The following is a 25,052-nucleotide window of genomic DNA, read 5'->3' as shown; positions in this document are numbered from 1 at the left end:
CCATCCATCTATCTATCTATCTATCTATCTATCTATCTATCTATCTGTCTATCTATCTATCTATCTATCTGTCTATCTGTCTGTCTGTCTGTCTGTCTGTCTGTCTGTCTGTCTGTCTATCGTTCTATCCATCGTTTTGTCTGTCTATCCATCAATCCATCCATCCATCTATCGTTCTGTCTGTCTGTCTGTCTGTCTGTCTATCTATCTATCTATCTATCTATCTATCTATCTATCTATCTATCTATCTATCTATCTATCTATCTATCTATCTATCTATCTATCTATCTATCTATCTATCTATCTATCTATCTATCTATCTATCTATCTATCTATCTATCTATCTATCTATCTATCTATCTATCTATCTATCTATCTATCTATCTATCTATCTATCTATCTATCTATCTATCTATCTATCTATCTATCTATCTATCTATCTATCTATCTATCTATCTATCTATCTATCTATCTATCTATCTATCTATCTATCTATCTATCTATCTATCTATCTATCTATCTATCTATCTATCTATCTATCTATCTATCTATCTATCTATCTATCTATCTATCTATCTATCTATCTATCTATCTATCTATCTATCTATCTATCTATCTATCTATCTATCTATCTATCTATCTATCTATCTATCTATCTATCTATCTATCTATCTATCTATCTATCTATCTATCTATCTATCTATCTATCTATCTATCTATCTATCTATCTATCTATCTATCTATCTATCTATCTATCTATCTATCTATCTATCTATCTATCTATCTATCTATCTATCTATCTATCTATCTATCTGTCTATCTGTCTGTCTATCTATCTATCTATCCATCCATCTATCGTTCTGTCTGTCTGTCTGTCTGTCTGTCATCCATCTATCTATCTGTTCAATCGTTTGTTCTGTCTATCCATCCATCCATCTATCTATCTATCTATCTATCTATCTATCCATCCATCTATCGTTCTGTTTGTCTGTCTATCTATCTATCTATCGATCTATCTATCGATCGTTCTATCGATCGTTCTATCGATCGTTCTGTCTGTCTATCATCCATCTATCCATCAATCTATCAATCTATCAATCTATCCATCTATCTATCTATCTATCTATCTATCTATCACCCTGCTTCACAATGGAAGTCATTTACATATATAAGTCTTAAAGGTACAGTAGCAAATACAATCTGTATAGCTCTACGGATCAGAAAGACGTTGGGAAATGATCATGAAAAACTAAATTATGACAACAAACCCGATTAACTGATAATATAAAATGGACACGAGAGAAAATAAAGTCCACAAACATGTTAAACAAAAAGAGACAGAGGGAGAGACGAGCGCAGAGTTACTTGGACTGGTCCAGTGCAAGCCTTGTGATCTTCAGGCTGTAGTCTGGACAGATGGAGGTGATGGACAAACGGTCGGACGAATGATACTGAGCCCTGCGAGTGACAGTGAGGGAGGAACAGGAGGATTGTGGGAAGCAGAGGATCGAGGGAACAGAGTGAGTTATGTGGTCTGTATTCTAAAGACACAGATGAAGCCAAACCTTAACATTTGTATGCATCTTGTAGTGTACTGTAAAAGTAATGCTGGTTTTGTGTATTATATTGATCAATAAAAATCCATAAAGAAAGAAAATCATTTTATCTGCATTTGACCTAATAATGTTTACATTGCACACATACTGGAGGATTACATTTGCTTTTTTATTTGATCTCCTTTAGTTTGCATGTTTGAATTTGCTAGTTAGTTTTTAGTAAAATGCAGAAAATCTAATTTGTATTTCCACTGATTAAAGAAATCATTAAAATATAAACTGAATATCAAAAAAGTTTTGTTTTCCAAGATTCTTAAAAGAATATTACTACAAGACATATTATGAAATATTCTTACAATTTAAAATGACAGTATTCTATTGTATTTTTTTTCATTATTTTCTGTCATGTTTTTCAATAGAATTTTCATTTTTGAATGTTCTATTTTCAGCAGCCATTTCTCCAGTTTGAAATAAAAATATAATTACTTGATAATTATAATTACTATTATTAGAAAACATTGTAAATACCTGCCATTTTTTGATCAGTTTAATGCACCTTTGCGGAGTAAAAGTATCAATTTCTTAAAAAAAAAAATATATAGAAATCCCAAACCTTTGAACGGCAATATACATAATCAAAATGAACTTCAGATTAAGGGTATCACACTCATCACAATGATGACTGGCATTCAGACAAGGATGAAGAACTTGTTTTAAATGTGTGACAGTCAAAACATTTAGAAGAAAACAAATGATCAAATCAATCATTTTTGCACTTCCTTTGCACTGGAGAAAAAAAATCCAAAAAACTGCTAGAGCGGCAGACACTCTAACCTGACCGGTATAGACGTGAAGGGTTTCTTGTAGACGTCGGAGAGTTTGTCCATGACGACAGCAGCGGTGGTGAAGATGCGGTAGGTGTGGAGGAAGGTGTTGAGGAAGTCGATGGACAGGAAGCGCAGGTCGGTCAGCCGTTCCAGGAGTCTCTCCACGCTGGCGTAACGGATCTGTGGCACCTTGCAGGAGTTCAGCGTCTTACTGAAGCAGATGTCCACATCGTCTTTATGCAGTCGGGCGTCAGACCTGCAGACACGAACGAGCAAATTAACTATTTACAGTGAACTCATCAGGATTAAGTCGGTGTAAACTAAAATTAAAATTAAAACTATAAAATATTTACTTTTTTTTGTTAATTGGAATTATGCTGAAATGAAACAAAATCTAAATATTAGATAAAAGTCTTAAAGTTAAATGGAATTTAGAAATAATATCTTGGCAGCTAAATGAAAAAAGTTGTATTAAAAAAACAATTATTAAAAACCATTTTAAATACATAGATTTTTATTTTAAAACAAAACAAATAAAATATTTATATTTTATAAAAAATATATTTGTTTTGATATTTGTAATTTTAAAATAAATAAACAATTGATTTAAAATAAATATGCATTTACTGTATTTAAATAAACGTAAAAAATGTCTTTATTTTAAATAATTAAAACAACAAATACATTTTATGTGTTTATTTTTATTACGTGTGTGTGTGTGTGTGTGTGTGTTTATAAATGTAAATAAATATTAATTTAAAATGAAGCATATTTATGTTAAATACATTATTATTGTAAAATAAACAAAATATTTATGTTTTTATAACAAATATATGTTATGTCCGATCGCTACCATTTTGTTCATTTAAATGGGGAGTCATCTCAATTATCACCAGTAAAATATGGAGTGCCACAAGGATCTGTCCTAGGTCCTCTGCTATTTTCGATATACATGTTGCCCCTTAGTAATATTATTAGAAAATACGGGATTAGTTTCCACTGTTATGCCGATGATACTCAACTATATATCGCAACAAGACGAAATTTCAGATGAAACTTCTAAATGATCTAAGCTAACAGAGTGTGTTAAAAATGAAAAAGATTGGATGACCAATAATTTTCTCCTATTAAACTCGGATAAGACAGAGATATTACTTATTAGACCAAAAAACAGTACACAGAATCTCGTGGATTAAAATTTGCAACTAGACGGATGTACGGTTACTTCCTCTACAGTCAAAAATCTGGGTGTTATATTAGATAGCAACTTGTCTTTTGAAAAACATATTTCCCATGTTACAAAAACAGCATTCTTCCATCTTAGAAACATTGCCAAACTACGAAATATGTTACCTGTTTCTGATGCAGAAAAGCTAGTTCATGCATTCATGACCTCTAGACTGGACTAATGTAATGCACTGCTAGGTGGTTGTCCTGCATGGTGTTCTGGATCCAGACTGAAGCTTGTGTAAATCCTAATTATGTCTCTATTTGTTTCTCTGTTTCTGCTGGGATTGACATCCGTGGTAACTAGGATTTACACAAGCTTCAGTCTGGATCCAGAACACCTGAGAAGAGATGATGCCAACCCCTCAGAGGAGCTCAGATGATGCCAACCCTGAAACAACATACTGAACTACCACATTTTGCTATAAGTTTGCTTGCATCATATAATAATTGCTGTTAATAGTGTTCATCGTCTGTTTGATTATGTCTTTAATTGATTTTTCCGTACATTTCTGCCATATGTACATTAACTGACAGTCACCACTGATAAGCTACCACTAAATATTGTAGAAACTTAATTTGCTGTAAAGTTGCTTTGCAATGATTTGTATCGTGAAAAGCGCTGTACAAATAAACTTGAATATGTATGTATTTGTATTTGCATAATAAAGGAATCTGATTTTAAATAAAAAATAAAGAAAATTAGAAATGGAATAAAGCTGAAGCACTACAATTACTTAAAATAAAATAAAAATAAATAAAAAGCTAAACAAGTATTAAAATTTTTAACACTAATTAAAAAAATCTAAGTATTCATAAAATAGCACTGGAGTGCTTGTGTTTTACTTGATCATGTGAGGCACGGTGACTTTGGAGTTGTCCTCAAACACGCTGGTCATCAAGCCATTGCAGCGAATGTTGTCAATGCACTAAATGGCATAAAAATAGAGAAAAGAAAAACTTCACTCTCACGTTCTAGCAACTGTAACAGCAGTCAAAATAAACAAACTAGGGGTGCACAACATATTAGTAAACAATCATTATCAGCTAATATTAGCTTTTTAAATGATCAGCATTCGTCTGATTAGGCTGATACTGGTAGCATATAATATAAGGGCTTATTTTTCCTACTCAAATTGTTTTTATAAGATGACAGTTCATCTGAAGCGCATAAAATTATAGATAAATGAATAAACAAAAAGACCAAAACAGTTACCAATATTAACCCAAAATTTGCATACCAGTTCATCCCTAGGGCAAAGTGTATAATAGACCGTTCATACTAAAAATATTATGCAAAAACCTTACCGTAAAGTCAGAGAAACTATTTATGTCAATGCAAATATAATGGAAACTTCCCACTCGTGTGCATTTCATGCATGTTGCTTTCTAGCTAGAAAACATGAACTTCTGTTCTTGGGCTTTGATTGAATCTCTACATTTCTGAGCTTGAATAAACCGTTTAATTCTTGTGCATGCATTTTTGTTTCATATGAGTTGTGATATTCATTGAAAAGGCTGTTCTACAGATACAAAAGGTGTGAATAAGCGTGTTGCATGTATTGTGCAGATTGTACCTGGCTCATGTCGCTGGTCCAGGCTGCTTTCTCCTGCCGAGACGGAGCGAGCAGAACGACTGCAAACGACGGACCATCAGCAGGTTCAACCACTATCTTAAACTCCAGACGATTGAATCCCTGACCAGCAGCATTATCTGAGGAGATTGGAAATCAAAACTCACTCGGTTTACTTCATTGATAGTTAGCTTTGTGTTGGTATTACTGGGTTTGACGGTTGGTTTGGCGTCACACTTACAGTCTTCATCATTGGCGTCCAGCTCCTCGATAAGCGCACACTCTATCAGAGACAACCTGCCTCCCTGCTGTGGTTTAGAAGAAAGGTACTTTTATTATGGTTATTTCATGCTTTTGTATGAAACAGTTCACCCAGATGTCTGAACTGCTCTTTTCTTTTCAACAAAGGTGAACAGTGACCAATACTGTAAATAAAACAAAGTGGGGTAGGAACAACATATAATAAGATAATATTTTAGGGTGAACAATTCCTTTAAGAAATGTAGGTCCCACTTTATATTAGGTGGCCTTAAGTATGATGTACTTACATCAAAAAATAAGTTCAGTGTACTTATTGTGTTCATATTGTATTGCAAAACACTTTTGCTGCTATTGAGGTGGGATACGGGTTAGGTTTAGGAAAGCCACACACCTGTCTATATAAGACCTTACAGCTCACAGTGCATGTCAGAGCAAATGAGAATCATGAGGTCAAAGGAATTGCCTGAAGAGCTCAGAGACAGAATTGTGGCAAGGCACAGATCTGGCCAAGGTTACAAAAAAATTTCTGTTGCACTTAAGGTTCCTAAGAGCACAGTGGCCTCCATAATCCTTAAATGGAAGACGTTTGGGATGACCAGAACCCTTCCTAGAGCTGGCTGTCCGGCCAAACTGAGCTATCGGGGGAGAAGAGCCTTGGTGAGAGAGGTAAAGAAGAACCCAAAGATCACTGTGGCTGAGCTCCAGAGATGCAGTCGGGAGATGGGAGAAAGTTGTAGAAAGTCAACCATCACTGCAGCCCTCCACCAGTCGGGGCTTTATGGCAGAGTGGCCCGACGGAAGCCTCTCCTCAGTTCAAGACACATGAAAGCCCGCATGGAGTTTGCTAAAAAAACACCTGAAGGACTCCAAGATGGTGAGAAATAAGATTCTCTGGTCTGATGAGACCAAGATAGAACTTTTTGGCCTTAATTCTAAGTGGTATGTGTGGAGAAAACCAGGCACCTGTCCAATACAGTCCCAACAGTGAAGCATGGTGGTGGCAGCATCATGCTGTGGGGGTGTTTTTCAGCTGCAGGGACAGGACGACTGGTTGCAATCGAGGGAAAGATGAATGCGGCCAAGTACAGGGATATCCTGGACGAAAACCTTCTCCAGAGTGCTCAGGACCTCAGACTGGAACTAAGGTTTACCTTCCAACAAGACAATGACCCTAAGCACACAGCTAAAATAACGAAGGAGTGGCTTCACAACAACTCTGTTACTGTTCTTGAATGGCCCAGCCAGATCCCTGACTTAAACCCAATTGAGCATCTCTGGAGAGACCTAAAAATGGCTGTCCACCAACGTTTACCATCCAACCTGATAGAACTGGAGAGGATCTGCAAGGAGGAATGGCGGAGGATCCCCAAATCCAGGTGTGAATAACTTGTTGCATCTTTCCCAAAAAGACTCATGGCTGTATTAGATCAAATGGGTGCTTCTACTAAATACTGAGCATTTTTCAGTTTTTCTTTTTTAATAAATCTGCAAAGATGTCAACAATTCTGTTTCTTTCTGTCAATATGGGGTGCTGTGTGTACATTAATGAGGAAAAAAAATTAACTTAAATGATTTTAGCAAATGGCTGCAATATAACAAAGAGTGAAAAATTTAAGGGGGTCTGAATACTTTCCGTACCCACTGTATATTAATTACTCATGTCGATCCAAACCCATAAAATCTTCGTTCATCTTCAGAACACAAATGAAGATATTTTTGATGGATTCTGAGAGCTCTCTGACCCTTCATAGACAGCAAGGATATTACCACGATCAATGCACAGAAACGTAGCAAGCACATCGTAAAATAGTCCATGTGACATCAGGGGGTTCAACCGTAATTTTACGAAGCTACGAGAATACTTTTTGTGCACAAATTAAACAATTTTTAATTTTGTGTTCCGAAGATGAATGGAGGTCTTACGGGTTTAGAACGACACGAGGGTGAGTAATTAGTGACAGAATTTTAATTTTTGGGTGAACTATCCCTTTAAGAAACTGGAAGTATCACTTTGATTCTTTGTGTTGCTGAGCTGTTATTATCTTCAGATGGACTCGACTCACTTTGAGCAGGTGCAGTTTGCCGCCGGAGGTGCGCGTGCAGATGAGGAAGTGTTTGGTGAACAGGAAACACTGGCGTTCGGCTTCTTTCCTGAGCGACAGCGAGCCCAGACGCACCTTACTCAGTTTACCCTTCTCCACGGAGGGCAGCTGAATCAGAGAGCCTACAGCAAACACACACACACACATCAGCTCATTACCCAGAGGAAGGAGAACATTAAAGACAGCGTTTCAGGGAGAGAGCGCAGCACTGTCTCATCCAGAGATGCTTTTCTATGAGACAAGATGCATTAAAATGGCACATTAGATCTCATTAGAGCACATTTCACACCTTGCTGTCAGTGTGGAGCAGAAACAATCACACACTCATATTCATACTAAACTACTGACTGACTTTTGTTTGAAATAAAGAAACAATAATAATATACAACAAACAAATAATACATATTTATTTAAAATGAATACATTTTTATTTTTGTTTGTAAATATGCTTTTGTATTTAAATAAAGAAATAATATTAATTTTAAAACAATTAAAACTTTTATTTTTATCATATATATATATAAATAATAAATATTTATATTAAATAGTTTTATTTTTAAAATAAAATATTTTTGTTTGCAATAAATATTACAAACAAACATTAATTTAAAAAATGATTATAAATAAAGAAATAATGTTAATTAAAATAAATATCTTATTTTTAAACCAACATTTTTTGTTTAAATAAAATATTAGTTTCATTTTGCATAATACATTTATATAATGCATTATATAATTTTTATCATTTTAAATTTAAAATAATCTGGATTTATAAAAAAAAATATTTATTGCAAAGACATAAATTCGAATTACATTTTTTTTATAAATTTACATGCTTAACATTTAAAAATTGAACTAATGCATATTTTTAGGTGAACATCTGACCCATAAAAATGATTTTTCTTGCCGTAACATGATAAATAGGTCAGAAATCAGTAATATTTAATCATTTAAATCAATCAAACCATCAAATAAATAAAACAAACAAACAAAAATAGCTAATGGGGATCAGCTGGTAGAAAATGACACTAGTAGAAAAGCAGAACAAACAGGAAGGAATCACTTCATGAAGTATTGGGGTAGAAAATCATTTGAAGAGAAAGTGTCCTGCAATCAAACACCCCGCCGCTCCATAATGAACTGTGTCTCACCCTGCCGTACAAAAGTCTGACTGGTGTCCAGCAGAATATCACAGCCCTCCACGATCATTCGCTCGATCGCCAGATTCTTACGGATGTTTTCTGTGTCACTCACTTCATCGTGCATCATTCTGAGAATAAACGCACAAACACAGCTGTATCATCTCAGTCTATACAATAAATAGATCTTAAGGTATTTGGCAGAAATGTGAATTGGTCTATATTGAACCATGACATATTCTAGGCTTGAGAGAAAGTGTGATCAATGCCCTGGTCACATGAATGTTAATAATAAAATTCAAAAGCCTTGTTTGCATTTAAAAGGATCACTTTTTTCCATAGAGGAAGCACTTACACTAATGGGGCTGCTTGATATGAGAGTTTCATCTTAGAATAACCGCATGTTTAGTGGATACAATCTGATATAATTTCACAGAAGTGTATGGCATCTTACTGCTTTTAGGATGATTTTAAAAGTTGGTGAAGAATTAAGGGAGAAAACAGCAATTTAAAATAAATAGTTAGTACATATGCATTTTAAATAAATATATTTTTTATTTTAAAGCAAATAAAAGATGTTTTTATATGAATAAATTAATAATACAAATGTATTTTAAAATATTATTTTCTATTTTTATAATACATTACTATTTTTATTTTTTTATAATTTTGATTGAAACTGATGTAAACAGAAAACATAAATATAAAATTTAAAATCTTCACTCTTAAAAATAAAGGTTCCAATTAGAACAAACAATGTTTTTACAGTCTAAATCAATAAAAGAACGCCATGAACAACTTTTAATTCTCTAGTTCTTTGTTATACTTTCTATTTTCTTGTGCTTTATAGTCAAAATACTGGTCTGAAGGACCTATAAAACCTTATAGCATCTCAAGAGCCCGAAACACCCCAAAAATGCTTCTTAACATGAAGAATCCTTATTTCTAAGCCTTTTTTTTTAGCTTTCACTCACTTGGACAGTTCCTCAAGTTTGGATTTGGCAAACTCCAGACTCTTGCGCTCCACATGTTCATGAGGCGTGTGGGCGAGGAGCTCATGAAGGGTGATGATGTACCGCGGGATCTAATAGTAACAATGAAAATACACAAGTACTCCGTTTTACACAATGTAGCACAGTTAAATGAGATGCAATATGCTAGTGTTACTACTGCTCAAAGGTCAGAGGTCAGCGGTTCACCTGAAACATGGGGTAGGTGAGGAAGGTTTCCAGCATTCGGTCCTCACAGGTGGCGTTGGCTTCATACTGCTTCAGAAGCTTGTCAAAGTCCCGGTTCTGTTTACAGTTGGCCAGAACCTGCAAACTGTACTGATGGTTTCGCACAAACTCCTGATAAATGTTCAGCATCGGCAGCAAGATGTCGAAGAGATCCGCTGAAACGTCACAGTACGGTTTTGCATCATGTTTATGTGAACATTGTTAGACAAAATGATGATATGTAAGTGGTCATTTCTATTCTGACTTGTGTAGATTATTAGATGTTATTATGATGTTAATTTTTACTCTATGTGTGGAGAGTAAAAAAAGCATTTCACTGCATGTCTGGCATGTATGTTTGCGTGCAAAAATAAAAAAATAAAATAAAACTCACCTAACACTAAAGTTGGCCAGTTGGCTATCCGAGCCTTCAAGCCTTGATGGAATATCTCATGGAGAAACATTATCGTCTCACTTACAAATAAAGAAAAAATGAGAAATGCATGGCACATCAATTTCTGACACTTAAAGACAGATATTATACTTTCAAAAAGAGTTGCATATAGTTGCATATTGTAAAAAAAGATGATAGTTGCATATTTTTAAACGTTTATTGGTGGTGTCAGAATAAAAGTAATTTTTTCTTGATCAACAGCATGACAAAATTTGAAAAAATAATCTGAAATACTGTATAAAGCTTGTTTCCATCATGGAATAAAAAACTAAAAGTGATTCATAACTAAAGTAATTGTGACTTCTCACAATTCTGACTTTTATCTTGCAATTGTGAGTTCATATCTGGCAATTCCATTTTTTTTCCACACGGAGAAAAAAAAATTGCAAGATAAAAAATTGTGAGAAAAAAACTTTGCAATTACTGTTTTCATTATTTATTCTGTTATGGAAAAAAACGAAAAATTTCAAGATGTAAACTCACAATTCTGAGACGAAAAGTCAGAATTGTGAGAAAAAAGTTCCAGGTACTTTATTTTATTTTTTATTCAGTGGTGGAAACTAAATAACAGAAGAGCGAAATATAAATTCGGAGAAAAAAAGTACAAATTTTGAAATATAATCTCAAAATTGTGAGATAAAAAAAAAATTCTCAATTACTATTTTTCTTTTTTTTATTCCCTGGTGGAAACGAAAAAAGAAAAACTGAATTGACAGATAAACTTACAATTCCAAGACAAAAATCAGAATTGAATTTGCAAGATATAAACTTATAATTATAAAATTATAAAAAACTCAGAACTGCAATATAAAATCTCGCAATTGCAAGAAAAAGTCACAATTACCTTTTAATTTTTTTATTTTGTGGTAGAAACAAAAAATCACAATAGCAAGACATCAATTCAGAAAAACAAGTCAGAATTGTGAGATACAAACTCAGAACTGTGATATATAAACTCACAGTTGCTGAGATAAAAAGTCACAGTTACACGGTAGCTTCCAGAGTATTCCTCCAAGTATTCGATTCATTTCAAGTTGACCACGTGATTTATACCTATTGAGGAAGATGCTGCTGACATCGTCATGACTAATGGGGGGTTTTTTGGAGCTGGCCGCCATCCTGAGCGGCCGCAGGAAGCAGTTGACCAGGATGGAGAGCTGGAGCACGTACTCCGTCTCGGCCTCCACCATGTTAAAGACGATCTGGTTTCTCTTTCTCATGCTCTCGGCGTGAGGTGAGCAGATGTAGTCCTGCACGATGATCTTCCACTTCCTTCTGCACAGCCAACCACGCATGAAGCTTTGCACCTGCGAGAAAACATGCCACGGAGACGCCCGAATGACTGCACTTACACTAGACACAATAGCAAACATTACTGTGTAAATGTATAATTGTGAACAAATATACAATCCAAATGTAGACAATCATATACCTTCTTGATTTTCTTGATATCTGGATCTTCTTCCTCTTGATTGGACTGATAGGGCAACATTCGCTCTTGTGTTTTATTCAGAACGACAATCTAGAACACAGATAACACAGTTAATATGGGTTGCCAGGTTTTCTTGTACAATTGGGCTCTTGAAAAATATTGAAAATGCTTTTGCTGGAAATTTATATTTTTTAGGGTCTACTTTTATAATGCACTGAGGCCACCAAAAAGGTTGATTTGTAGAAAAAAAATATGAAGATCCTTTTACTAATGCGTATTGATCCTTTCCTGTTAATACCTGGCAACTAAAGGTTGCATGAGTGTACAGTATATATATATTCAGTAACTTAAGAGGTATAGAATACAGTAAACAATAAATATGCAAATACTACATATGAACTAGTCTAGCTAAAATTCATTAAAAAAGAAATGTTAAAATCAATGATCTATGCTAAGCTACAGCTAAAAGTGCTACTGCCAGACCCGGAGATCGGCTGAATGGATTTGAAAACGGTAAAACTCAACTGTTTAACTTTAGGGGAGTTGGAAAATGAGCCTATTTTCAAAAATAGTGGAGTGTTCCTTTAACATTTTATTTTAAGTCCATTTATAGGAATCCAGCAGCTGTCGACTGTGACTGGATGCTTAAAAACAAGGCTAGTTTATATTCATTTTCGGTTGGTGTTGAGTTGGTTTTGGGCTGGTAAATGCAATTTTTTTATCTCACAATTCTGACTTTTTTGCTTGCGTTTTCAAGTTTATATCTCATAATTCTGAGGAAAAAAAACTGCGAGACTTACAGACAGAATTGTATGCATAGCTATGTCAGTATAACATGCTGTGACAGTGTTATTATTATTCATAGCTCACATTTTACGCAATTTATCATGCAAAATGCTTTAAAAATTTTAAAAATTGAATTAAAGAGAGTAACTAGTCTAAAATCATCCAAATAAAAACAGATTAAATAAAAATAAAATTAAAACATTTATCAAAACGTCTGTCAACTGTGATTGGACGCTGGAAAAATTGGGCTTGTTTTCATTCCTTATGGGTGGGTTTTGGAGTGTAAATTGTTCTGGGACCTGGCAACCCTTGACAGAACCGATGAAGATGAACTGACCTCTGCCTTCAGTCTCTCGATCTCTGTATCCTGGTCTTCCAGTTGCGTCCGCAGCTGATTTGCCGCCACCTTTTCCGTCTCCGTGATCTGCACCAGATGGATGTATTTCTGCATGAGAACTTCCCGCTCGATGATGAGGTCTGAATAACTGCCAGTGACAGCAGAAGGACAAAGCTGCTTAGAAACATTTACAAAGAGAAACTCTGAGTGCTAAATAAATCAATGAGCCACTCAAAAGCCTTATTTAATATAGTCCTGGGTCGTATTTTCAGTGGTGCATGCATCATTTCTACATAATAGCTAATAGGTTGTATGGTCTTGGTTTTATTTGAAACCCAATCCAGAAAAAAAAACAAAAAAAAAAACTATGAAGTTCTTAAGTTATCTTTAGTTTAAGTATTAGCTTAGTCTCAGATGTTTCTCCCAAAATTCATTTGGAGGAATAAAAACAGGCATAAATTAGAAAAATTTTGACATACAGTCTGAGTATAGTGCTATAAATTAATGTGGATAGCAGCTCAGATAATTTGGTCAATTGTTTCATATCAAGATCTTTGACTTTAGATTATAAACATAGAATTTTCTTAATATTCTTAATAAGATTTAATTTCTATATAATATGTTTTATATATATATATATATATATGTTTTAAATCTAATTTATATGTTTTAAATCTAATTTATGTTTTCACTTTAATTTTAGTTAAAAGTTTTGGTAATTTTGTTGTGTTTTTGTCATTTTTGTCAGTTTTTTTTAAATATGTCTGTATAGTTTTTGTTAATTTTATTTCTTATTTTAGTACTTCAAGTTAAACTAAATGAAATTAAGAAATTAGCTAAAATAAAATAAGTTTAAGTTTTTTTTTATATTTAATTTTTTCAGTTAACCAATATTTCAAGCAACAGAATTTTTTTTGTTATTGTTTTAGTTTTAGCTATTTAGTACTTCAGGTTAAACAAAACTGATAAATTAGCGGAAATAAAACAAAATAATCTTCTTTCTTTCTTTCTTTCGTTCTCTTTCTTTCGACAGTTATTCTAAGAAAGAAATGCAAATGTTTTTTTTGTTTTTTTTCCCGTTAATTATAATAACCCTGGTGTGGGATTACTGAGGTCTTTTTTCTTCTGAAAAGTAGGAGACTTCAGCAAAAGTCTTCATTTGCATTGCTATCTAGAAGAAACAAGTGATTTTTCTTTCCTACAGAAAGGTTGTCACATGACAGGTTAACCAGCTCAGCAAAACCTCATCATGTTCTCAAAGATGTTGAGTGTTCTGTATTTTTATTGTACCTGGCCTGTTGAATGGCCTCCACCCACTCATTACAATCAGCATCCTCTTCTGTCCGCAGCTCCAGAGGTTTCTGCCCATCGTGGCCGAAAATCACCAGGAAGTAATACTGAAAAAGATGAGAAATGAAACATCAGAGAATCAGCATTCAGTATTCATAGTGCATTTGGCCCATAGTGAGCAGCATTAATACAGTTCTGACCTAAATAGAGACGCTTCCAGCGGCCACTAGCATGAACTTGCATGCACTCATTAAATGGAAATGACAGAAGACGTGTTACTGAGTAATTTCGCCTTAAATCAAGAAGCAGCATGTGAAACAGCCAATCAAAAGAAGATAATATAATAAAACACCAAGCGTGTCACCAACACACAGTGGGAAAAAATATGAATATATTATATCTGGAAGTGAAAAAACGAAGTAAAAAAAATCAAAAAAAGCATTGTCTTCTTTAACTCTCATGTTGTGTTCTGGTCATTTTGACTTTGATTTGATTTTTCCCAAAAATGTTAGTTAATATTATCACCAGAGCTGGGTAGATTACTTACAAATCGTAGTCAGTTACTGATAAAAACTGTAGTTAGTAATGTAAACTAAGGTTACTCATTTTAGGTCATGTAATTTTGACTACTTTTAAGATTACTTTTATCAAACTTGTTTTAAACTTAAATTAAACATACCATATTCATATAAAAAAAGCAAAGAAAAAGAAAACATTCCATTTTTATTTTTTTTATTAAACATTATATTATGCCAGGGTTTGCCAAACTGGGCTGAATGTAAGAACTGCAGTGGGTTTGTGAGTTTATAAAAAGCTAATAATTAACTAAACCTTAAAAATGTACAATAAAAATAATTTAAATCCTTGAACGCTAAAAATATAGATATTTTATTTGTTTACGTGCATATCAATTTGACCATCAACTGGCGTCAGAGAACTGTAAACGTGTGAATGTGTTGTTAAATTATTTCAAATATGAACTTCCTCAGAGTTATTCCAAATATATATTTAAGAGGTTCAGCTGACAAAAACATTTGGGAATCTCTGCATTATATGAACAAATATTAATAAACATGAAAACAACAATGACATTACAAGCCCAAAGTCTTTTGTCCAGACTTCCATTATGAATAATTTACTGCTATTGTGTGAATATGTCATCATGTAATCCATAAAAAGTAACGGTAATCAGATTATGAGCATTTTAAAATGTAATATACTCTAATTACAAGTACTTAATTTTTGGAATCTGATTACATAATCCAGATTACATTTTTTTTTTTGAGATACCACCTTGTTATACTTGTTCTGTTCCTGGTCAAAAATGACCAGCCTATAAATTATTAATACAAACAATGGTTTATAAATTATTAAATTATTACCAAACATTGTATTCAATCTTTCGGTCAACTTATTTATGGTCAATTAGCGCAGGTTTTTTTATTTATTTTTGGAACTACTTGATGGTAGGCCTTCGTTGATGCAGCTCAGTTTTTGCCAAAATATTGCCAAAATTACCCACAAATAATGCTTTTTTTCACTGAAAAGCTGAGGTGCATTAGCTCAGATCAATGAGGCCTATGACCAATCCGTTTCAAAAAGAAATACAAAACCTGTGCTAATTGAAAGAAAACAAATTGACAAAGAGATTGAATCCAAGATTTACGCATAATGAGAGAGTTTTTAAAAGGCCAGGTTTTTTTTGTTTTTTTGAGCAGGAACACTAAATTAGGTAAAGGATTTTCACTACAGACTTAATTTTCTTATGTATATTTACTTGATTATGGATAGAAATATGACCTGGACAGGTTCTTGACATAAGTGATGGAGCGAAAGAGCCAGAAAACTGTGAGAGTGTTTTATAGGACGTAGGCTTAAGGGCTCGTTTGTGTTCTCATGATGCACGGCTGGTGTGTGTGTGTGTGTGTGTGTGTGTGTGGTTATGTAACCGGCAGAGCTTCTCCTCTGTCTTTAATGCACTGTCCTGAGCCTCAGGCCTTGTTTAAACCAAGAGATAACAATAGACACGGCCAGCCCACAAATACATCGGACTCTGTTTCCCTTTCACCGACCCACAGAACTATCTTCTCCCACTGAATGCCATTAAAATCTGCTTTATGCATCCGATTACAATAACAAAGCTCATTGACGGGTCAGAACTCATATTCATATCGGACACATTTGCATCATTTTTGCTAGCAGCTCTAGATGCGTGTTTTCTTGGGTCACGCACATAAACACACACAGATTGTCCTTCCGAAGTCATGCACTGTAGACTTTCATTCAGATAACCGCGTCTGAGAGAAACACGCTGCCAGAAGAACTACTATTCTTAGACGGGAACCCAGAACTGTGTTGCTCATGTGTGAGGCTCGTTTACGCTCAGCAGAGCTCACGAAACCGCAAGAATCCCGAGAGGGCCTACATCTCGAAGAATCCAGAAAATATGACCAAATCAACATGCAATGGCATTTAGAATGCATTTTAACATTTTAACATTTAAAACTTAAATATTTAAAATTCATATTTCTTAAAGGGCGGGAAAGAACTTTTTCCATTAATAGTTATACAGCGTAACAGCTTGGTTCCAGAACTTTTATTTTTTATTATAAATCTTGACTACATAAGAATTTTCTTTCATTTTCAATGCAGTTAACATAATCAAATCAGTACATTATATTACTGTCGCAAATGTTAAATATACAAAATAAAACTAGACTGCCAGTGATTCATAATTAATATTGAAATAACTTAAAATCTATAACTTTTACTCTCATGCTCCAAAGCTCTACAAGTTATTTTTTTTAACAAATTAATACTTTTATTTAGCAATGATGCATAAAATTGATGAAAGGTGAATAAGAAATATAAGAATTTCTTTAAATGCTTAAACGCTGCTGTTTTGAAACTTGTATTTAAAGAATGTTGGAAAAAATCTTATAGTTTGCAAAAAAAAAGTGAAAAAAAAAGTTTCTTGAGCAGCAAATCTGAATATTAGAATGATTTCTGAAGATCATGTGACACTGAAGACTGGAGGAATGATGCTGAAAATTCAGCTTTGATCACAGCAATAAATAATATTTTAAAATATATTCACTTAGTTATTTTGAATAGTAATAATATTTCACAATATTAGTGTTTTTACTGTTTCAAATAAACACAGCCTTGGTGAGCAGAAGAGACTTCTTTCAAAACTTAAAAAAAATAAAAAATAAATAAATCTCACCAACCCAAACTTTTGAACAGTACAATTATACATATACTGCAAGCAAACTGACTTTATCCCATCATTTGCCATGTTTAAAGATAGTAAGTGATCTAAAAAAAAATAAACAGGGTACGCTTTCATTTTAATGTGGACTTTAAAGGGAACAGAACTCAAAGTCAGCTGACGCAGTAGGAAGCTGGTGATGTATAAGTGCTGCGAGCATAATAATACAGTGGCACTTCAACATGACATCAAACCTGATTTCCATGGTAACACAAGTCATTGGCACGCTGGTGGTTGTGTCAAGCATATTTCATTTTGCATCTGAATCTTTATCATGTACGTTCAAAGAGGGAGATTAGTCTACTGCTGCATGGCCGAAACTGGAGCGAGAGGAAATATCGGATAATGCAGTTATGAGCACTTTGCATCACAATAGCTCAAACTGGATTAGCTTATATCAAAAACGGCCAAACTATCACATTAAAAACGTTACCATAATTAATTGTAATTTTATTCTAAAATAAAAGCAGGCATTTCACGCATAAAGGACTGCTTTATAAATACACAGGTTAGTTTGCACATCACAAAAGCTTGTTTAATTGAGTTGGCCCAGAAATCAAAGCGCATTCAGCATTTGTTTTTAAATGCTGTTGAAGTACTTTGAAGCTCTCTGATGCTGCGCACGGTTTGATGCGTCCGCAACGAGCACCAGCAAATGCAAACAGGCTCAGCTTCAACATACAACAATATTTTGATCATTTTGGTAGACTCTTTAAAGAAGATGCCTGGCAATATACAATAAAAAGTACTGGAAAATAATTATATTAATGGATATTTAAAAAAAATACACTATTGGTCAAACGTTTGGAATAATTACAACGTTTTAATCTTTTTGAAATAAATTCCTTCTACTCACCAAAGCTGCATTTGGTTAAAAATACAGTAAAAACAGTAATATTGTGGAATATTATTACCATTTAAAATAATTGTTTGAAAATATATTCAAATATTAAAATGTAATTTAAAAGAACAGTACTTCTTTGTATTAGAAATCTCTTGTAATATTATTAAATCTTTACTGTAACTTTTGACTAATTTAATGCATACCTACTTATCTTACTTTTCCCAAATGTTGAATGGTAGTGTATATCACAGTTTCCACAAAAATATGAAGCAGCACAACTGTTTTCAACATTGATAATAATCAGAAATCAGCATATTAGAATGATTTCTGAAGGATCATGTGACACTGAAGACTGGAGGAATGATGCAAGCATATTTCATTTTGCATCTGAATCTTTATCATGTACGTTCAAAGAGGGAGATTAGTCTACGGCTGCATGGCCGAAACTGGAGCGAGAGGAAATATCGGATAATGCAGTTATGAGCACTTTGCATCACAATAGCTCAAACTGGATTAGCTTATATCAAAAACGGCCAAACTATCACATTAAAAACGTTACCATAATTAATTGTAATTTTATTCTAAAATAAAAGCAGGCATTTCACGCATAAAGGACTGCTTTATAAATACACAGGTTAGTTTGCACATCACAAAAGCTTGTTTAATTGAGTTGGCCCAGAAATCAAAGCGCATTCAGCATTTGTTTTTAAATGCTGTTGAAGTACTTTGAAGCTCTCTGATGCTGCGCACGGTTTGATGCGTCCGCAACGAGCACCAGCAAATGCAAACAGGCTCAGCTTCAACATACAACAATATTTTGATCATTTTGGTAGACTCTTTAAAGAAGATGCCTGGCAATATACAATAAAAAGTACTGGAAAATAATTATATTAATGGATATTTAAAAAAAATACACTATTGGTCAAACGTTTGGAATAATTACAACGTTTTAATCTTTTTGAAATAAATTCCTTCTACTCACCAAAGCTGCATTTGGTTAAAAATACAGTAAAAACAGTAATATTGTGGAATATTATTACCATTTAAAATAATTGTTTGAAAATATATTCAAATATTAAAATGTAATTTAAAAGAACCGTACTTCTGGTAGTGTAGTTCAATGAATAACATTCAAAGTAAAAAAACAAAAAACAAAAAAACATATGTAATTATGAAAGAAAAAAAAAAGCCGTGTGAAGAACGTGTTTCAGATTGACAGCACACTGCTGCAGAAATCAGCATATTAGAATGATTTCTGAAGGATCATGTGACACTGAAGACTGGAGGAATGATGCTGGAAATTCACAGGAATAAATTACATTTTACAATATATTCGCTTAGAAAACAGTTATTTTAAAATGTAATAATATTTCACAATTTCTACTATATTTTTGATCAAATAAATACAAATCACTTCTTTCAAAAACATTTAGAAAATGTAACAATTCCAAGCTTTTGACTGGTAGTGTAGTTCAATGAATAACATTCGTGTGTGTTTGTGTGAGTGTGTGTGTGTGTGTGTGTGGAGGGGGCAGCAACATATGCTATAACATAATGGAAGAGATTGTGAGTGGGTTTACTTAGCTAAATCTGACAAATCTACTTAGGGGAATGCCTTCAATTGGATGGTATTATACATTAATACAGTTTTTTATTTTAAAAATGCAAAAAAAAGTTTTATTCTATGGTTAGGTGATAGTTATTCTCATTTATATTTTACGCTAAAAAAAGAGAAAAACTAATCACAAATTTATCATTACATTTCTCATTTGTGGGTAGAGACATTTTACTTTTGAGTTTATTTGTAATTGTCATTATTCACAATGGTAAAAGTACACTGTAAACGTGTTTATTTAAACGCTATTTAAACTTTTTATTATTAAAATCAACACAAATTAAAGGAAGTACAACAAACACTATCATGATATATAAATAAATGCTTTTTATTATTTTTAATTTAAATAAAAAAATGTTACCCCTAAATTTTATTGTATAAATTCGGGTAATTTGAGGGTTATTTAAAAAGAAAAAGAAAATAAGCGCATCAGCGTATCAATAAAAATAAATAACTGCATGCTCACTTTATTAATAATAAGTTGATTTTTAAGTGAGCATGCAGTTATGTGTTTTTTGTTACAAGTCTTTTTCCGGTAACACTTTACTTAAAGCCTTTATGTGTAATGCATTATAAAGGGTTATTAAAGGGTGTAATGCATTAGAGTTATTCATAATCTGTGTTGTAATACATTATATCTTGTCGTAAATAATTATACCTAAATTTAAAATGCATAATGCAACAATGAATTGATAAGTGTTATAATGTATTAACTGTGGTTACAATAATTCATGAGACTGTACAATGCATTATAAGGTGCATTACAAGGCATAATTAATGCATTAAAACTACTTTTATATATATATATATATATATATATAAATTATATATATTATACATATATATAAATATAAATAATAAAATAACACTGCTTCAAACTAAAATTATAATAAAATTCAATTTATGTAATATTTTAAGAAATTTTGAATTTTGTCCGAAAAACAAATTTATTTCATACATTTTGTGTCTATACAGAAGCTGACTTATAAAAACAAACCTAGACTGAGAAACTGTCAGTAGAGTAAAAACTGTGACAACTAGCCCCAGTGTACTGTGTTCAATATGACACACACACACACACACACAACACACAAACAAACACACACTCTCTCACTCATAAACACAAACACGTTCAATATGACACACACACACACACACCACACACACAAACAAACACACACTCTCTCACTCATAAACAGACACAAACACGTGGTTTGTGTAGAAACCAACTTCTTCGAAACTGACACACTTACACCTGAAATATGGCTTTGATCGTAAGAGCGAGTAACTAGTAGATCACAGATGAAATATGGAGTGAATCTGAGGTCAGATCATACCTGCTGTTTATCTGAACTCTCTTTCCCGACGGTGGACACTTTGGGAGCCGGGATCCTCTCGCAGGTGCATCCCTCCAGCAAATAAATCCCTGATGGTCTGGTGCTCTGCTCGTTCTCAAAGCAAAACAGCACATTCTGATACAGCGCGAAGTACTTTTCGTTCCAGCGGTTGTTTTCTGCGGCTTTTTTACTCAAGAACCCGCGTTTGATTCCCTCTCTACGCGCGACCATGGACAGATAGAGCGCGTGCCCTTCATTATAACGCACGCTCTTCTGCATCTTACAGCCCTGACTGTCACACTGAACCCATCATCCTCCTCCTCCTCAGACACAGCAGCCAGAGATGATGATGATGATGATCTAAAGTCCAGCCGAAAGCGCTGATGCTGTGCGTAAAGGAGTTTCCAGACGCGAGTAACGCGTAATTACGCACAGCGATATCCTAAATGAGTACGCGGGTAACAAAGCAAGCAAAAACACACTTCAGAAAGTCAACAAATATAAAAAAAAATAATGTCTAAAATGCGCGCACCGACGTAAAACAAAAATAGCGCCAGTGAACAGACGGTACAACAGAATCACGACCGAGATCAGCGCTAATCGGCTTTGACACCAACTTAAAGAGACAGAACTATTTACCCAACGCTCTATATTTACATCACTGTCCACAGAGAATACTCTGGTATCTCTCTCACGCCTCCCTGAAATGAGTTTTGCCGAAAGCTGCAGATACTAGAGTTAACCTAACTCTATTTTCAGGATCATGACAGAATTTAGCTCTTTAAATTTAATTTGAAAAGTGTAGTTTTTTCCAACGAACTGTTTTCAATGAGTAGCATTAAAGGCAGGGTATGTGATTTTTCAAAAACACTTTAGAAAACTGATTCGGGCCGAATAGCAAAACAAACTTGTAGCCAATCTGCAATAAGGGGCGTGTCTACTCGTGATGTGGAGGAGAGCGCGTTCAGTGCATGGGATGGACATTAGCCGAGCCGAGAGACAGAAAGATAGAGACAGAAAGATAGAGACGCAGTTTTCTGTTGGGATTTGTTGCGCCGCGCCGCTCACGTCCGTAGACACGGTGTAACATTGGTTTTGCTTTGTTCCACAGAACTAATCGTTGCCTGGGTTGCGTACGTATATGTGGGGCGGAGCAATCAAAATAGGGGCAAGACCCTTTTGGGGTAGGGGCGTGTTTGTTTTGGTGATTTCAAATATGAACATTGGCTACCAGAAATCACTTACTCTGCCTTTAAGTCCCGAGTTTCCGAGTTGGGGGCGTGTCAGTGAGAAAACATGTCGGATACAATGTTCAAATTAATAAAAAAAAAATTTTCATGTACAATAAAGCTATATACGTTACATATACAAAATATGATATTATTGTGTAATTACCATGGAATGTTATGATTCAGTTTATACATTGAATAACAACAGAAAAAAGGGGGAAAAAATAATGATACACATTCTTTATTCATCATTTAGTAGATGTAGAGTTAAAAAAATTTTTTGAATTTTATGTAGAAAAGTTAAATCGCTATCTTGTTCCGACTAAAGTGACTTGAACGTACCGATGTCATAATTGCGACTTGTCAACTCGTAAATACAAACTTTCCAGGAAGACTTGAATGCACCATACCATTAGGCTACTAATAATTACAACAAACTTTACTACACTCTCTCAAGTAGCCTAGCGTTCGGAGATCGAATTCAGTGTAACGTTAGCCTACTGAATCGGTTTCATTAGTTCGTTCAAAAACGATTCACCAATTAAGTTGGTTCGCTGCCCGCATTGAATCTCATTTGTATCAAAATATGTAAATAAGGTTGTTCTTTATTTAAATAATAAATTAGCATGTTTTCTAAATGTATGAGTTGTATTTCAATGTGAATGTCCATCAGAAAATATTTTTTAAAATAGTCTAGTTTTGGAGCTGTTTTTGTTTTTCAATGACTACCACTGTGGCGTGACAAAATACACTGCTGATGTGCTTTCTACGTCAGCCGAGGTAAACAATACACATTTTCCACAATAATAATAATAACAACAACAACAACAACGACAAACAATAATAATCTACAATCGAGTAACGTTACCGTTTAGAAGTTGGATTCAATGTACGGAATCAAAAACGATTTACCAATTCATTTGATGCGATGTGTGTATTTGCGACTCCTTTGTATCCGCAATTAAATGTTGTTGTTTTTTTTAAACATTTAAAGATCGCATGTTTTAAAAGTATATCATTTTTTTCTAAACGTCCGAAATTCAGCAGTTTAAAAAAAAAAGTTTTCCAATGAGTAGGCTACCCTTGTAGCACGACAAAATACTGCACCACTGACTGTTGTGTTTTGTGTTTTATACACTTTCCACAACAATAAAAAGAAAAACAAGTAATTTACAATATCTCTCAAGTAGCGATCGAAGGCCGGGTTCAATTTACTGAATCGGTTTGTTAGTTCAAAAACGATTCACTAATTAATTTGATGCGCTGCGCATTTAAGTCTCTGTTTCCTTAAAATATTTAAATGCTGTCATTCTTTACTCAAATTAGCATTTTCTCTCATTTTTAGTTGTATTTTAGTGTCAACGTCCACCAGCCAAACTAGCTGGTCCAAATGAACCTCACATGCAAGGCTTACCAAATTTGAACACTTGCAGTAAATTTGCCAGAACATCTTGTTTTTTTTCTTAAAAGGTGAGTTTGTTGATCATTTTAAATCAGTCTGAGCTGCGTAAATATTGAGATTTACGCCCCCTGGTGTTAATTGTATGAAATCACCAGTAAAAACAATGCTTTTACTGCACTGACACACATCACCTCTTGAAATGATCATAGCACCAAATTTATACATTTATATATAATAATGAGATAATTTATGGATGTTGGCATGTGGCGCATGTGTTATGCATAAATAATCTAAACTCTGAGCTCGTTGTGATGCATTCTGGGATTGCCTAGAGTCACGTCACAATGCCTTAAAACCCCATCTATCTAGCCATCTCTGGGTTTGGGAATAGAGCCAATGTTTCATGTGATGTCTGTGATTAGAAACACATATTAAAGCTGTTTTCAGACCAGAATAAAGCAGCATAAAGCTTGAGGACACTCACACCACACCTTCTGGCTGTAAAGCTGACTTCACTCCTACAAAGAGATGAACATGTGTGTTACAGAGGAAGAGCCCACGATACCAGACGCCCACTTCAACACAACCTCTGCAGGAAACCACATTAAGAGCGTACCCAGCATGCTTTCAGACTTCTTTGGGAACATGCACTATAATATTTGCAGCTAATACTGAATATCCTTGCAGCCAAAACTCATTAATCTCGAAATATATGAGCATGCGTAAATTTAGCCTGCGAACTGAAATGACACAGAAAGCCTCGTGATCGGCAAAACAAAGATAATGGGCTAAATTCAGCTTCATCTGAGGTCTAAAGCAGAACTAGGACAGGATTTCTGATTGTGTCCAGCTTTGCATCGGGTCAGATGAGGTCAAAGGCGGAGGGTGGACCAACTCCAGGGTAAGGCTAAAAGCAGCCAAATCTATTAACTACAAACATCATAAACCCGTCTTTTTAGGCAAGAACCAGACATGGGTGTCATGTAGGCTAATAAAATATGTTTAATGGGACTGAATTTGTATTTAACGTGATTACAATTTAATAAAAAACGTTTATACGTTTAGTATAAAACGTTGGCTTTCCTATGTTATTCAAACAGAGAATAAATTATTATACAGAAAGTGACATTATCACTAACTTTGATCTATCGC

The 25,052-nt window shown here is 34.0% G+C and overlaps 1 protein-coding gene across 4 annotated transcripts in view; it reads right to left on the bottom strand.

Moving 5' to 3' along the window:
- LOC107751733 (ras-specific guanine nucleotide-releasing factor 2-like) overlaps positions 1–21,859 on the bottom strand; it is a 37,512-nt gene extending 15,653 nt beyond the window's left edge. For all 4 annotated transcript variants that reach the window (XM_016567489.1, XM_016567499.1, XM_016567507.1 and 1 more), the window contains exons 1-15: positions 21,270–21,859; positions 14,203–14,309; positions 12,913–13,060; positions 11,790–11,879; positions 11,411–11,664; positions 10,298–10,377; positions 9,886–10,079; positions 9,661–9,770; positions 8,699–8,817; positions 7,509–7,669; positions 5,426–5,492; positions 5,188–5,324; positions 4,457–4,539; positions 2,391–2,639; positions 1,366–1,458 (exon numbers count right to left, since the gene is read on the bottom strand). In XM_016567489.1, coding sequence (XP_016422975.1) covers positions 1,366–1,458; positions 2,391–2,639; positions 4,457–4,539; positions 5,188–5,324; positions 5,426–5,492; positions 7,509–7,669; positions 8,699–8,817; positions 9,661–9,770; positions 9,886–10,079; positions 10,298–10,377; positions 11,411–11,664; positions 11,790–11,879; positions 12,913–13,060; positions 14,203–14,309; positions 21,270–21,548 — 2,171 coding nt within the window. In that variant the 5' untranslated portion in view covers positions 21,549–21,859. The remainder of the gene's footprint in view (positions 1–1,365; positions 1,459–2,390; positions 2,640–4,456; positions 4,540–5,187; positions 5,325–5,425; positions 5,493–7,508; positions 7,670–8,698; positions 8,818–9,660; positions 9,771–9,885; positions 10,080–10,297; positions 10,378–11,410; positions 11,665–11,789; positions 11,880–12,912; positions 13,061–14,202; positions 14,310–21,269) is intronic.
- Between the last annotated feature and the right edge of the window lie 3,193 nt (positions 21,860–25,052).

Source organism: Sinocyclocheilus rhinocerous, unplaced genomic scaffold, assembly GCF_001515625.1.
Source record: "Sinocyclocheilus rhinocerous isolate Xijiao unplaced genomic scaffold, SAMN03320098_v1.1 scaffold2207, whole genome shotgun sequence".
Lineage (NCBI taxonomy): Eukaryota > Metazoa > Chordata > Actinopteri > Cypriniformes > Cyprinidae > Sinocyclocheilus > Sinocyclocheilus rhinocerous.
Note: the sequence above shows the minus strand (reverse complement) of the source record. Positions and strands in the feature narration are given on the sequence as shown.